The sequence below is a fragment of the Nicotiana sylvestris genome, chromosome 5, assembly GCF_000393655.2.
Source record: "Nicotiana sylvestris chromosome 5, ASM39365v2, whole genome shotgun sequence".
NCBI lineage: Eukaryota > Viridiplantae > Streptophyta > Magnoliopsida > Solanales > Solanaceae > Nicotiana > Nicotiana sylvestris.
This window is the reverse complement of record NC_091061.1, coordinates 538,349-553,464: the sequence shown is the minus strand read 5'-3', so window position 1 is coordinate 553,464 and position 15,116 is coordinate 538,349. Positions and strand designations below refer to the sequence as shown.

Here is a 15,116-nt window from a genome sequence, read left to right as displayed (position 1 = left end):
TTGGTGTCACTGGGCCTCAAAATATCGAGCCCGGAACCCATAGGTGTATATATATAATTTGTACAATTATGTTATTAAAAAATATAATTATTAATGATAGTTTGGTGTCACTGGGCCTCAAAATATCGAGTCCGGAACCCATAAATATATATATATATATATATATATATATATATATATATATATATATATATATATATATATATATAATTTGTACAATTAAGTTATTAAAAAATATGAATATAAATTATAAAACAAACACATAATTATTAATGATAGTTTGGTGCTACTGAGACTCAAATATCGAGCCTGGAATCCATAGGTATATTTTTTGCATAACGCTAAAAATTGTGTATCTCAAAAAATTAATATTTAGTATACAGAACAAAATATAATTAATGTTGTTTTAATTTACAGTTGACGACATGGACGCGACTATACATCCCGGCCCTCGGACGTTGGATATATTAGCCCTACAGCCTCAGCATAGATCCGAGTATATATGGGACGGACAGTTGCTTACGCAGACTTTCCGGGCCAGGAGAGTGGATCTATTGTGAGACTTTTTGAGTCGTAGAGTTCTACATCCCCGCGTGGTCCATTACCTGGAGGAGATGAGATTATATACGATTATTAGGATTGGCCGGATACAGCTCGACTGGGCTCTGATCACGGCCTTGATTGAGCAGTGGCGACCGGAGATGCACACTTTCCATCTGCCCATCGGCAATGCCACCATCACACTCTAGGACGCTGAGATTTTATATGGCCTGTCCGCTGATGGCTGCCAGTTTTACTGCCTGCGACCATGAGATATTATTCGCGGCAGTCTTATTAGGATATGTTGCACATGCTCACAGGTTTCAGGCCGGAGGACGAGACTGTAGCGTCTGGATCCAGTCGTATGCAGTTGATCCCCATTAGAGACCACCTGGAGCATATCCACCATACTATCACCAACGAGTCAGCGGAGGTGGATGTACAGTGATATACGAGGCTGATGTTGCTCCTTCTACTTGGGGGGTCTTGTTCCCGAACACTTCGGGGAACCTAGTGAGCCTCCGTTTTCTGCATCATATTGGCCGGTTCGAGGATACAGCCATCTACAGCTGGGGTGGTGCTGTCATTTCATATTTGTACAGGCAGATGTGCCGGGCTTGTATCGGCACACAGAGAGACGTTGGTGGCTTTCTGCCGCTTCTACAGGTGACAACATATTCAAATAATATGTCCATTAATTACAATTCTACCTAGTTATAGTTAATCTTATACTTTACGTCAACTTTGTATGTTAGGTTTGGGCTTGAGAGCGATTTCTGCAGTTTCAGCCACCTCTACCACAGCTACCGGCGTTATGCGTCGTACTCTTGCACGAGAGTATGATGCCCATCATAATTTCCCCCTCTGTAGGGATGTGTTGGATCTGTTGGAGGACGCACATGTGAATATCTAACTAAACTTACCTATTATAGATTAACTTAGTGTTGCGCATACTAACGGTTTGTGTTCTTATTTGATAGTTCATCTGGACGTCGTACATCGATGAGGTGATAAGTACCCTGCCAGCGTATTGCATGTTCGGCCGACATATTTGGAGGGCTTCTATCCCGCTCATATGCCTCGATATTATCGAGCATCATGCCTCCGAGCGGGTATTTCGTCAGTTTGGCTTGCCCCAGCCTATACCGAGTCCGCCTGCATGGCTTGCTTTACATTATGAGAGGGATGATCGGTTCAGGGTGGACGACATATTTATGGCATGGCTTGACGAGCAGTTGGGTACTTGGGACAGGCGAGGGGACTTGACCCCACCTCCGCAACACTTTCCTATTCAACGTTCTATGGCATGGTACCGCACTATTTCCCGACTTTTTATCGGGAACCCAGTTCATCAGGCACACGGTCAGTATGTCCCATACGCCGGGAGACACGAGGCCCTAGTATGTTTTCTGTTATTATTAATTATATACCTGTAATTTAGTGCCAAATATGTAGTTTATATTTTTTACTTTGTGCAGGCGATTGAATTGCATACCGTCTATCATATGGGGCAGCAGATGCAGAGTCATGTCCACGATCCTGTGGCCATGCAGGAGTATAGTCATCGATTCATGGATGTGGCTGCCCAGACACTGCAGCGAGCCCGATCGGATCAGCGTTTGGCACACAAGGCTAATTATATGGACCTAGCGCAGTACCAGCGAGGTCGTGGTATCCCACGAGCTGGATGTGCCCGACGAGCTGGTGGTGCCGGACGACGTGGTCATGGGCGGAGAGGAGGTGGTCCCCAGCAAGGGGGCGTTGAGGATCCTGCTGATATGGCAGGTGACATGCATGAGACGAACATGTCGTCTTACAGCCTTGGAATTTATCGCACTCCAGTGCCATCGCAAATGACCCCATCGGGTCAATTATTGATCACGGGCTCGAATATTCAAGGAGTGGATTGGGGTAGATACTTCTCAGGCCCGTCTACTACTGATGAGGATCGAACGACCCGAGATTTTTATAGTGAGCGCCGACTGAGTTATGGTTCCACATCACATGCACAGGTATGAGTTTATTAGTATTGAATTTGAATTTGTTTTAACTGTAAGTTATTTATTTTTTTAACTTTATTAATTTCCTTTTTAAGGCTTCATGCGATGCTGCGACAGATGACTACATTCAGGATCCAGACATGATGATGGTAAGACAATATAAATTGTTGTGAATTGTTATGTAGTTTTCTATACTAAGTTTCATATTATTATGTAGCCTTCTACTGGACCTGACAGCACCACCGATACATGTCATCCTGCGCCGCATCCGGCTATAAGAAGACAACTTGATGATGATGATCCTGATAGCGCACCCGGGCGGGAGGGGATGTGCCTCAGGCCAGCGACTGCATTGAGACACACTGGATGCGGGACACATTGATTCGGCCTTCCTTTTTTTTATTTGATGTAAATAATATTTTTGTATACATAAACAACAATATTTAATCGAATATGCCCATTACTTTTTTTAGTTCCCCATTCGTTTGATAGTTTCGTATAACAACACAAGCACTTAAACTTAACTTCCACTTCAATTAAAATAAAATTTAGTACAACAAACAAGGAAAACATTACTACAGCACAAACACAAACATAGCAGGCCAACATAATAAAAATACATGAAATATGAAAAATACACTAAACACATACATGTCAATATTTAGCCCCGGTTGCCATTTATTCTCCACTCCAACCACTTAAATCGTTCTTCCAGTTGTTCTTTTTCTTCTTCTACCTCTTTCAGTTTCGCCTTCACCTCCGCAAGTTCCCGTTTATATTTTTTTTACGTTCCTTTTGTGCTTCACAATTCCATTGTGTTTTCCATTTTTCTTCTCCCACCTCCTTCAGTTTCGCCCTCAAGTCTGCAATAATTCTATTGCTTTCTTTTTCATGTTCCCGTTGTCTTAAACACACATTATGAAGATAATGCAGTTGTTCTCTGTAGCATTCCTGGTAACATGGTTCATCAACCCATTCCTCAAAATCACAAATAGGTTCGCCGGGAACCTTGTAAACCTGGTTCTTATAGTGCTAGTAGCGGCGTCCAACTTCACCACTGTCCCAACAATTTTGCATCAAGCATGCTTTTCCATACTTGCACTTTGGGGGACAAAGAGGTTGAGCCATTTATAGTATGTACATTATTACCCCGATTATTATGAATAGCGGTGCGAACTTCAAAAATACCTCTTTCGTTATCATACTGCAAAAATGAATGCCAATTTGCTCGCCATCTGTATGTCTCAAATCTCTCCATCGGCATTGGCATAAATTCAACACTCTTTTCCATCAATTCCGTTGCAACTGCAGACTGTTCAACAAACATCTCCGCCATCTGCTTGAACGACATCCGCACCATGGCTGTGACGGGCAATCCTCCTGCCGACTTCAATAACCCATTGAATGACTCTGACACGTTTGTAGTAAGAATTCCCCATCGTCTACCACCATCCGCATGCAAAGTCCACTTTTTTGGGTGATGTCGCATTAACCAACAATAGACTGCCTCGTCTTCTTGCTTGATAGAATCCATATGCCTCCGGAATTTATGTTGTTAGTGGTCTGTTGCTGCCATCCACATCAAATCATGTAAATCCTTGTTGGGATGTGCCTTCTGGAAATTGGATTTAAAGTGCCTCATACAGTAACGGTGGTATGCATAAGATTCTTGCCATACAGGCAAGTTCTCTACAGAACTTAATATACCACCGTGCCGATCAGATATTAGACAAATACCTGAACGTTGTTTGACAACGTGCTCTTTCAGGTGGTTCAAAAACAACGTCCACGTCTCTTTGCTTTCATTGGCACAAACAGAAAAAGCTAGAGGAAATATCTGTCCATTAGCATCCACTGCCACGGCTATCAATAGCTTGATATCGTACTTTCTATAGACATGAGTTCCGCCTATGGATATTACGGGCCGGCAATGCGAAAAACCATCAATTGCTGGCTTAAATGCCCAGAACACGTAATTGAATATGTATTCTGTGTTCCCGAACTCCGCTCAAACTTCCATTCAACAACTACCCCAGGGTTAAAGTGCTGCAGTACGGCCATGTACTTTGGCAGAGATGCAAATGACTTATCCCAATTACCGTAGACAATTTCAAACGCTCGTTTGTGCTGAGAAATGCCTTTCTTTTCGTAATGGTATGGCCATATTCCTGGTGGACTGATGCAATGAACTCTTTGATTTTATACCTTATGGACGCTTCAAGGTGCGGAATAAGTACAAGAGAAATCAAGTCAATATCCAAGTTGAAGTGATTCCCGTTGAATGTGTCCATTTCGCATGTGTGGGTGGGAATGTATTTACCCATTTTCCACATACCTGTCTTCTTCTTGGTCGCACGCAACATCCAATTACATGGCCAAAACCACCTACAGCAAACAGCCTTGTATACCATCGGACTTGACTCCCATACCTGCATCTCACGATACTCTTTTACGTTGTGCATTTTACAAGCCTTGCTTACACGGGCTTTATCAGGAAAAAGCATCCCCCTTGCAAGCACCATTGGTCTAGACTCATCCCACATTGCTGTCCGGATTTCATCAAAATCCCTTGTGAGAGCTTCCACATCCGGCACGGTTGGCAAGTTATCAATGTAAGAAATCTCTGTTGAATGAAACGACACTTCGGACTCGTACACTCTTCGTCTAGGGGGGTCTCTCTTCAAATCAGGTCTTTCCGCCTCATCCTGCGCATCACCATCCTCATGAGGAAAGGGTGTCTCGTCTACGGATTCATCGGCATTGTTATCGTAATCACTGTTTTGTTCCTCGCTCTGTGCATCTGCCAGATCCCGCTGTAATACGTCGTTTTCAGGCAATTGAGTGAGTACGAGTGGTTTAACTTGCTCGTTTTCATTGCACAACCAACAAAAATATAAGCTACTTAATTAATAAATGCTTTCCATATGGCTATATCACTTCACTTACAAGTCGTAATGTGATGAAATTCAATGATGAACATTTTCAATTAGGTGATGACTACCGGATGGGCCAGTTGTAAAATTCATATCCGGCTGGTACCCCCTATTAAATATATGAGCGTTAATACAAATTCAATACACCAAAAATATACATAATTAACACAAATGAAAATTGAAGTTTACCACTCGTCTTGTGAATTATGGAAAGTAGGGTATAAATTATTTTCTCAATGCTCATTCACCATAAATTATTTTCTCAATGCTCATTCACCGGCGGTAATAAATTTAAATCAAGGAAAACTCTTTCATCCAGAACCTGTCCGGCAAAAACTGCTCCAGAATAACCACCCGATGACTGGGGGTTATCTCTACTATGCACAACCTCGTTTTTTGGAACGTCTTCGACCTTCACGTACATCTCCAACATTGTGATTACAAGAAATTCCTGGCATTCATCCGGAGTCCTCAGAAAATCACTTAAACTCCGAGTAAAAAGCAACCCCTTGCGGGGTGACGGAATACAGATATCTTTCGGTTACTTTAAGTATCACTGGACGTTTCCTCACACTCATTTTTTTGCATAACAACGATATCAATTTATCGTACTCCATTGTAAGTGGTAATTTAACATGACACTGAGCAGGTAAACTGTAGTCCACAGAGTTATTCTCCATCACAACCTCACCCCCCTCCCCCCAATATAATGAAACTCTTATTCTACGCTCTTCAGATATAATGAAAAAATGCTGGAGAATTTAACAACAATAAACGTTTCAACAAGAGTATTGAATGAATTTCTATACAATCCTAACCTCTTTATATAGGAAATAGCTAGCCGGATTTTTTTTTATATATATATAGAAACCTAAAAGTGGGCATTATACGCTTTTGAATTATTGAAGTCAGGAATTATTGGTGGGGCCAGGAAAAAGGTGTATAGCGCCCAAATACTGGACGTTATACATAAAATTTTATGTATAGCGTCGGGTATTTGGGCGCTATACCTGTTAGTGTCAGCTTTCTATGTATAGCGCCCAAATACTGAGCGCTATACATTAACGATACAGCTAACGTTAATGTATAGCACCCAATATTTGGGTGCTATATATAAAAATGTCTATTTTTTTTACACCTATTAAGGTGCTACTTGTCCCAAAGAACCACCGGACTCGGCAAGCCTGATGTAGGCTGAAAGTACTTGTGCAGGATATCGCCAGCTGCCCACTGCCGCTATCTTTTCGGCCGTGCTTCATCAAACTATTCTTACAACATCATATAAATTAATATTACCCCAAATTATTATTGATATGCAATATTTAATTACGTTGTGTTTTATTTTATATTTGACACACTTTCCTTTTTAGTCTGTTCTTAAAAGAATGATATATTTTTATATTTATAAATAACTAAACTATAAACATTTTATTTTTACCTTAGCCACAAAAAATATCAATGATTTATTTTTAACTACAAATTTTAATTTTTTTAAAAACTTCATGTTGAATCAAGTATCCATCACATAAAAAAGGGATGGAAGCAGTCTTATGCTATAGATTCTAATTTTGTTATTCATTTTTAAATAAAAATAGATACTCTTAATTATTCATTTTTGGATTCATAGACAATATCTTAATAATAAAATATTTAATTAAATTTAGACATTTCAATCTTAATAAAAACAACCGGGCCTTTGATTTGAACAAATTGTATTATGAAATTGCATGACGTGTCCCCTCAATGCCTGATCTTTAATATTTATCCTCGTTTTTTATTTAATTAAATAAATATTTTTTCTTCACCAAGATTATTATAGTTCCTCAAGGTTGAATTTCTTGTTTGGGGATGAAAACTACAAGTTAACGATTGATTATTGCTAAAATTGTTTGAATGTTGATCATTTGTGTTAAAATATTTAGTTTAAATACTGAATAGTGATTTGCCTTAAAAACTCAACTTTATTGTTGGATGTTAGAAAGTGTAGAAGAAAATATAGTAGTTTTTCTTGATTTGGTGTTGTTTGACTAAATTGGTAATTGAAAATTGTTTTTATTGGTATTTAGAGGCTTTATTTTAAATTTGAGATCATTTGGAGCAGATTTGGGATGATTTGATCGAATTTAAAATTGCTAATTCCAAAAATACTTTGTTAAAATAACATTAAAAAAATATGCCAAACGGATAGTCTTTGAAATCATTTTAATTGGATGAAGTTTGTGCATAATTGATCATATAGGGAAAGTAAATATAAAAGTTTTCTGATATTATTAATGGCAAAACTGAAAATTCCTTTTTGTATTTGCCGCTCATTTGGAAAGGTTAGCCATGAAATTGTAGTAATCTTATTAGGTGGTGGAGAAGAGAAGAGATAGACCGTTGGAGAAAGACTCGCATCATTCTTCTTCTTCTGGCCGCGCCTCCTCCTTAATTACAATCAGAATTGAGTTTCTGAAATTGGAGAGAATGAGCAGTTCAACGGGTACGCCTAAATTTAGTCGGAGCCGGTCGCGATTAGGGAAATACGAATTGGGTAAGACCTTAGGAGAGGGCAGCTTTGCAAAGGTCAAGTATGCCAAGAACGTACGGACAGGCGATAGTGTCGCCATTAAAATCATTGACCGCGATCGCGTCCTCCGCAACAACATTATGGAACAGGTAACCAATTCTTTGTTTCTCTTCAACCTGCATGCATAATCTTCACATCATGTTATTTCCTATGGGCGGCTATGACTATGGTGTTATCTTTCGGAAGGAGAGCCTTGGTATAACTGGTAAAGTTGGTGCCATGTGACCACTAGGTTCGAGCCATGGAAACAGTCTCTTGCAGAAATGGAGGGTAAGGCCGCGTACGATAGACCCTTGTGATCTGGCTCTCCTTCAGACCCAGCTCATAGCGGGAGCTTACTGCAGGCTGCCCTTTTATGGGGGTTATCTTTCGATGTAAACTTTTCGGGTCTTATCTTAGCAATTATGCCTTGAAAAGGGATAACCACTCTGTCATGGATTGGATAGTATACTCACAGTTTGCATCAAAATGTTCTGGAAGAAGAAAAATGTCAAGCCAGTTAATTTAAATTACACAGTAACTACTAAAAAATGAATCTTATATTTATATACAAAAAGTTGGAATAGGCCGTCTGTACATTTTCAGAATACATAACAAGCGACCCAAGATGCAAAATGTGCGTATTGATGAATGCATGAAGACAAATGTCAAATGCCTGAATCTTTTTGACAGTTCTACCTCCTATGCTCAAGTTGGAATAGTCAAAGCAGATAAATAAAGCTCACAGAGCATATATGGAGGTGTCTTGGTACTCATTACCAGATTCAACTTTGCAAAAGAAGGAAATCGACGGTGAAAAGATTAATATTGGTGGCGCTCCTAAATGTCTCTTAGAAGTGGAGAAGGGAGCTTTCCCTCCTTTGATGCGTATGTGAATGTAATTAGAGTTTACTTCTCGTGAACACTATAATATCATGTGAGAACTAACAACAACAACAACAACCCAGTAAAATCCCACAAGTGGTGTCTGGGGAGGGTAGAGTGTACGCATACCTTACCCTACCCCAAGGGATAGAGAGGCTGTTTCCGATAGATCCTCGGCTCAAGGAGATGAAAAAGACAAATGTCTTATGCCTGACTCCTCCTTTTCGGCACAACTTACAATGTTTCGAATATACATTCAATGATATGTGTATAATTTACGCAATGAGGGGCACCAATATATATACTCTTTATGATATCTACTTTAACTATTTAACATATCTAACTGTAAAAATGTATATGTGATGTTGCTTTTGTTCTAGAATAAAGTTAGCGGGAGATGTCAGATGGATGAATAGCCTTTACAATTTACTTTTGAATTAGAAAGGGAAAGTGATTATGTGATCCAAGATGTACCTTGTTGACAGATTAAAAGAGAAATATCAACGATGAAGTTGATCAAACATCCAAATGTCATAAGAATCTTTGAGGTATGTTGTGATCCTTCGGCCCTGGCTTCTTCCTCATCACTTATAAACATATAATTCTTTTGTGAATATTTCAATGCCTATGCCGAGTTATGGTGATTATCTGCTTCTGCTCCTATCACTGTACAAGGTTGCCCATGTTTGGCTCATGCTAGAAGGTGATCCAACACCAAGTTTTATGAAGTTACATGCCCTTAAATTGTTCTTCTTCTCTAATGATATCTCCTTGAATGCTTCATATCTTTTTAATTATGTTTATTCTAACTCTGGTTGCTATTAGGTTATGGCTAGCAAGACGAAGATCTATATTGTCCTCGAATATGTTCATGGAGGAGAGCTCTTTGATGAAATTGTAAGTTTTCTTGGAACTGTTTGCTAATTTCAGATTACATGTTCATTTTGTACTTATTCACAGCTGTTATCACATTTTATTCCTGAGTGAAAATCTTGTATTTGCTACTAGCGTTTGTATCTGAATAATATATTCTATAGGCTAGACATGGCAGACTCAAAGAAAATGAAGCTAGAAGATACTTTCAACAGCTTATTAATGCCGTTGATTACTGCCACAGCAGAGGCGTTTACCACAGAGACTTGAAGGTTGCTGACCCTTAATCTCATTTTTTTGTTAAATACTGAAGTTCTATTCCTTCACGCTTTGACTAGTATTAATATTCTGTTACCTGACCTGTAACCATTTGTAGCCTGAGAATCTGTTGCTGGATTCATTTGGTACTCTTAAAGTTTCAGACTTTGGATTGAGTGCACTTTCCAAACAAGTTCGAGTAAGTATTCTGTATGTTTGAAAATTTAAGAGTAAATAAAGAGTCTGTCCTAAAGTAGATAACCTTATTTAGTACTATACAAGAGTCAAATTAACAATTTTTTTGGGTTTGTTTGATAATTGATCAATGCATTTTATGGAAAGAAAGTTCATGGATTTGAAAAATAACCATAAACCACAAAATTTTAGGTTACACTATAAGATAATGTGAAACAATCGTGATCGAAGAAAACATCCACTGCCAATGCTCTTTGTATATTGACTGCCAAAAAAGTAAAGGTATAATCGCCAATAAATAAGTAACTAAATGAATAAATTCCCGCACCTGTTACAAATTCATACGTGGATGTTCCCCATCATCCCTCACTGTAATCACATTCACAACTCCCTCTCTAGTATTGTATAGTATTATAGCTGATGGAAAACTGTCATTGTTATTACAGGACGATGGACTGCTTCATACTGCTTGCGGGACACCAAACTATGTTGCCCCTGAGGTAACAACAACCTACAGCATTGTTATTTGACAGCTAAATACTTATTAATATTTTTTACTGGTTTCCTGCCTTTAACAAGAAATGTTGTATCAGGTTTTAACTGACAAAGGCTATGATGGTACATCAGCTGATGTCTGGTCCTGTGGAGTCATTCTCTTTGTTCTAGTCGCTGGATACTTGCCTTTTGATGAACCAAACCTAAATTCTCTGTACCGAAAAGTAAGTTTCTGAAGTTTTTGCCATCTTCATTTCTTTTTAGAGTTGTTTCTGGAATTCTTCCTTCATTTATTTTCATAATTCTACTTATATAATTTTGTAAGTCAATTGTTGTCAGATCCTGAAGGCTCATTTTTCACTTCCACCATGGTTATCCTCCAGCTCAAAGAAACTGATCAAGCGTATTCTTGATCCAAATCCACTCACGGCAAGTCCCTTTATCTTTACTTTAACTGCTTCCTCGAATGAGCATCTTTGGAATGAGCTAATTCTAATAAGGGAAAAAGGTCATTATTGCCCCTGTACTATTGGCATTTAAGCATGTTTCTCCCTCGTTATACTATACGTTCAATCCCCACCCTACCGTTAACAAAGTAAGCCAACTCAGACTTCCACTAACCTTTAATCCCAAACCCAAGACCAAATCAGATAATCCTTAAATTTATCTTGTGTTATTTTTTATTTTTAAGATAAAGGGGATTTTGTGGGTCCCACTTAATTTTGAACTTTTTAACTCTTTCTTTTTCTTCTCCTTTTCTCCTCTGTTTCCGGCGTTATCATCTTCTCCGTCGAATTCAAAATTCAACCAATCAACTTTGATTTCTATAGCAAATTCAGATCCTTTTGTTTTTATCATGTCTTTAAAGGTGAGGGAAAACCTGGGTATATCTAGAATTAATCATTATTTGTTGCTGTGAAGCTAAATTGACAAGAGTCTGAAAGAAAAAAATCAAGTTTACTTAGACATCGAGTTCCTCGGCATTTTCACTATGTCAACTTCGAAATCTGAGCTTCATAGAATATTTGGAGGTTTTCTGTGTGATTTGAAGCTGGAATTGAGGGGCTAAGTTGTTCCTAATGCTTGGTTGCTGTTGGGAAACGAATCGGAGCAAGAAAAAACCACCATTATTGAGCAGCTTTTAAGTATTGAAGTGGTTTGAATTGAACTCCAATTTTTGTATTTGAAATCAGATGTGTGTTGTTAAGTATACTTGGTATTGAGTAGAAGAACTTATTTTTGAAGTTTGAGAGCATTTGGATTGGTTTGGTTCGGATTGAATCGAGTTGTGGAGCTGAAAATTGAGGAGAAGTGAGGGTCTTTAAAATTAGGGTTGATAAGTTGCTCATTTGGCGTTAGAGAAGTAGAAGAACTGATGTTGAAAAAAGAAGAAAGAGAAAAGTAAAAGAAAAAAGGAAAAAGGAATTAAAATAATTTTTTGGGTAGTGAATCTACAAAAATGCTAACATGTGTTATTACGTGGCAATTTATTTGAGGGTCCTGGGTGCCACATTGTCAAAACGTTAGGGTTAGGGGTATTTTTGCTTACTTCGTTAACGGTAGGGTGGGGATTGAACGTATAGTATAACGAGGGAGAAACATGCTTAAATGCCAATAGTACAGGGGCAATAATGGCCTTTTTCCCTTCTTAATAAATACTGATCTAAAGACTTACCTTTCATATTAGGAATTATGTAGAGTACTCAAGAACTGACCAAAGTGCACGTTTAGGAATATTCATATGAATAAAACTGGATTTCTCTTCACCTGATTAGTTTGATGAAATAACATTACTTAGTGTTCAAATCCTCCCCCCACCCCACCACACACACAGGAAAAAAAAAAAGATTTCATGTTTCTTGTTTCTTTTTCCTGATGAATCATTTCTAATGTTTTCTTTCAGAGGATCACTATTCCAGAGATCCTTGAAGATGATTGGTTCAAGAAAGATTACAAGCCACCAAATTTTGAGCAAGATGATGATGTCAATCTTGATGACATTGATGCCATTTTCAATGGCTCAGACGTAAGTCACTTTTCCTTTCACACCTACTACTGTTTAAGAGTTCAAACCAAGTTCTTTCCAATTATAGTCACCTCCTACAAACCCGACTTAAAACATTTATCAATAAGTTTTGAGTCACGAGATACTTACATTAGTTAGAGATATAATTTCAACTGTTTGAGCGACAAGCATACCTCATGTGCCCCGGCATGTTAACAGGGTCCATTTGAGTTTTTGGGCCTTGTAGTTGGGATGAGATTTTAAAGTGAGGATGAACAACAGAAGGGCCATTTCCTTTTGTATTCCTTGAGAAATTTAATAATTGTAGAGGATATAGTTGGAGCTTAATAAGATTAGCTGAGAGTTTATAAGTAGTCTTGAGAACCTAACGTCCTATTTGAATGATATGCATGTTTTTTTGGCAGGATCATCTCATTACAGAAAGTAGGGAAAAACCTGCTTCTGTCAATGCGTTCGAGCTCATTTCAAGGTCAAAAAGTTTCAACCTAGAAAATTTGTTCGAAAAGCAGGTGATACTTTCATATGTCTTGACACTTCATATATCAACATAGTGATAAATAGTTGATATAATCTGACTTAAAAAATATGTCAAAAAGTGTCTCTTCTGTTTCTATTTTTATTCAGATTTTGCTGCTAATGCATTTTCTAATGTATGGATCCGCAAAGTATAGGGCCTTATCAAGAGAGAAACACAATTTACTTCCAGGTGCCCTGCAAATGAGATTATCTCCAAAATTGAGGAAACTGCAAAACCTTTGGGTTTCAATGTCCAGAAGAAAAATTACAAGGTAACACCTTGCACCTTCAGCATTGGATGTCTGGATTTGACTGATATCAATTGACCCTAGTCCCAAGTGGAAATTTGACCTTTTACCAAATCATTTTTTCCTAAAACAAATTCTTAATCTTGACTATTCCAGATGAAGTTACAAGGTGACAGAACAGGAAGGAAAGGCCACCTTGCTGTAGCAACAGAGGTGACTACTTCGTTCTTTCCAATAGAAAGTCTTTTAATTAGTTGCTTCTTAATATATAATAGCCTCTCTATCCCTCCGGGGTAGGGATAAGGTCTGCGTACACTCTACCCTCCCCAGACCCCACTAGTGGGATCCTACTGGGTTGTTGTTGTTGTTGCTTCCTAATATTAAATGGTTTAAATGGTGGGTTATTACTGACTTGAGAATAGGGTCCTTACTAGGACTTGCCTTATTTTCCTTCTACAATTTCCTCTAAGGAAAGAAGGCTACAACCATTGTAGATTGCTACTTCAGAATCAGAATAGTATCATGTAAACGACATCCCTCTCATTGATATATATTGGTGCATACTTGTTACTTCAGGTGTTTGAAGTGGCTCCGTCGTTGCATTTGGTTGAGCTCCGGAAAACTGGTGGCGACACATTAGAGTTTCACAAGGCATGTTCTTGTTTTAATTCCTAGAATAATTGTGACATTGTGTATCATGAACTCTCCTGTAATTATTGGAAGACCATAGTGACTTAACAGATTCTTGGACCTTAAAAATGGCAGTTCTACAAGAACTTCTCTTCGGGATTAAAAGATATCGTCTGGACATCGGAACAAACCTCTGAAGAAAAAAGGTCTGTTTGCATATTTAGTGTATTGTTAAATGGAAATGTTCCTTATATATTTGACTTCTTCTAATAATGTTCCGTGGCTCTTTACCATTGTTAACTTAATGGTGTTTCTTGTTCAGGTCTTAATAAGTGGCTGTTCCACCCTCTGTACAGTGGCTATAATGTTCAAATCAACCTGTAAAGTCTCAATGTTTGTAGATGCTATCCGCACAGTGGCTATATTGTAGATGCATCAATGTTTCATTGTTTCTCTGTCTGAATTTGATCCATACACACAGTACAATAGCAAGATCTGTTGACACCAGTTTCTCAAGATGGCAGAAGCACTCAAAATGAATATGTTTGTACAATTCAATACATGGGATCCTGTAAGATTATACTGACAAGATCTCCATCGTGTCTACACCAACTGCTGCAGATATGTAGGGAACTATTTTCCTATTTTCAATTCTAGCTTTTGTTTCCATCAAACTCACAGGTTCTCCTCTTCTTTTTTCTAGTACCACCTTCATCTCTTATTCTGAACTAGCAGATCGTCCTATTATCCCTTTCCCATAGTGTGTACAAGTAGATTTTTTGCAGAAAGTTTTTATTTTCCTATATTTTCAAGGGACATCATCTCTTGACCACTTGTATGTTCCCCTATATAAGCTTGGTTAGACTACTGACAATAACATCGTACAAGCCAAAAGTTTACAAGTTACGTAAGTTGTGTTTAAAAAGCAGGAACATGAGCTCAAGAGACACTTGCAGGTGATAGAATTGA

The 15,116-nt window shown here is 38.3% G+C and overlaps 2 protein-coding genes across 2 annotated transcripts; both read left to right on the top strand.

The window, feature by feature from the left end:
• Positions 1–434: 434 nt before the first annotated feature.
• LOC104249549 (uncharacterized) lies at positions 435–2,922 on the top strand. The gene is made up of 6 exons (XM_009805988.2): positions 435–1,206; positions 1,296–1,441; positions 1,521–1,940; positions 2,019–2,552; positions 2,636–2,689; positions 2,758–2,922. The coding sequence occupies exons 2-6, from the start codon at positions 1,355–1,357 to the stop codon at positions 2,920–2,922; spliced, it is 1,260 nt and encodes a 419-aa protein (XP_009804290.2). The 5' UTR covers positions 435–1,206; positions 1,296–1,354.
• Positions 2,923–7,551: 4,629 nt separating this feature from the next.
• On the top strand, positions 7,552–14,983 carry LOC104249550 (CBL-interacting serine/threonine-protein kinase 9). The gene is made up of 15 exons (XM_009805990.2): positions 7,552–8,131; positions 9,392–9,454; positions 9,732–9,803; positions 9,944–10,051; positions 10,156–10,236; positions 10,679–10,732; positions 10,826–10,951; positions 11,067–11,156; positions 12,631–12,753; positions 13,158–13,262; positions 13,425–13,541; positions 13,674–13,730; positions 14,094–14,168; positions 14,283–14,353; positions 14,470–14,983. Exons 1-15 carry the CDS (start codon positions 7,940–7,942, stop codon positions 14,474–14,476), a joined length of 1,341 nt encoding a protein of 446 aa, XP_009804292.1. The 5' UTR covers positions 7,552–7,939; the 3' UTR covers positions 14,477–14,983.
• The last annotated feature ends 133 nt before the right edge of the window (positions 14,984–15,116 follow it).

Bases quoted from the DNA above. Each gene is read 5' to 3' on its own strand.
- LOC104249549 (XM_009805988.2), top strand. From the start codon at position 1,355: ATGCGTCGTACTCTTGCACGAGAGTATGATGCCCATCATAATTTCCCC. The intron at 1,941-2,018 runs GTATGTTTTCTG...TACTTTGTGCAG, and splicing joins CCGGGAGACACGAGGCCCTA to GCGATTGAATTGCATACCGT. The intron at 2,553-2,635 runs GTATGAGTTTAT...TTCCTTTTTAAG, and splicing joins GTTCCACATCACATGCACAG to GCTTCATGCGATGCTGCGAC.
- LOC104249550 (XM_009805990.2), top strand. From the start codon at position 7,940: ATGAGCAGTTCAACGGGTACGCCTAAATTTAGTCGGAGCCGGTCGCGA. The intron at 8,132-9,391 runs GTAACCAATTCT...CCTTGTTGACAG, and splicing joins GCAACAACATTATGGAACAG to ATTAAAAGAGAAATATCAAC. The intron at 14,169-14,282 runs GCATGTTCTTGT...TAAAAATGGCAG, and splicing joins ACACATTAGAGTTTCACAAG to TTCTACAAGAACTTCTCTTC.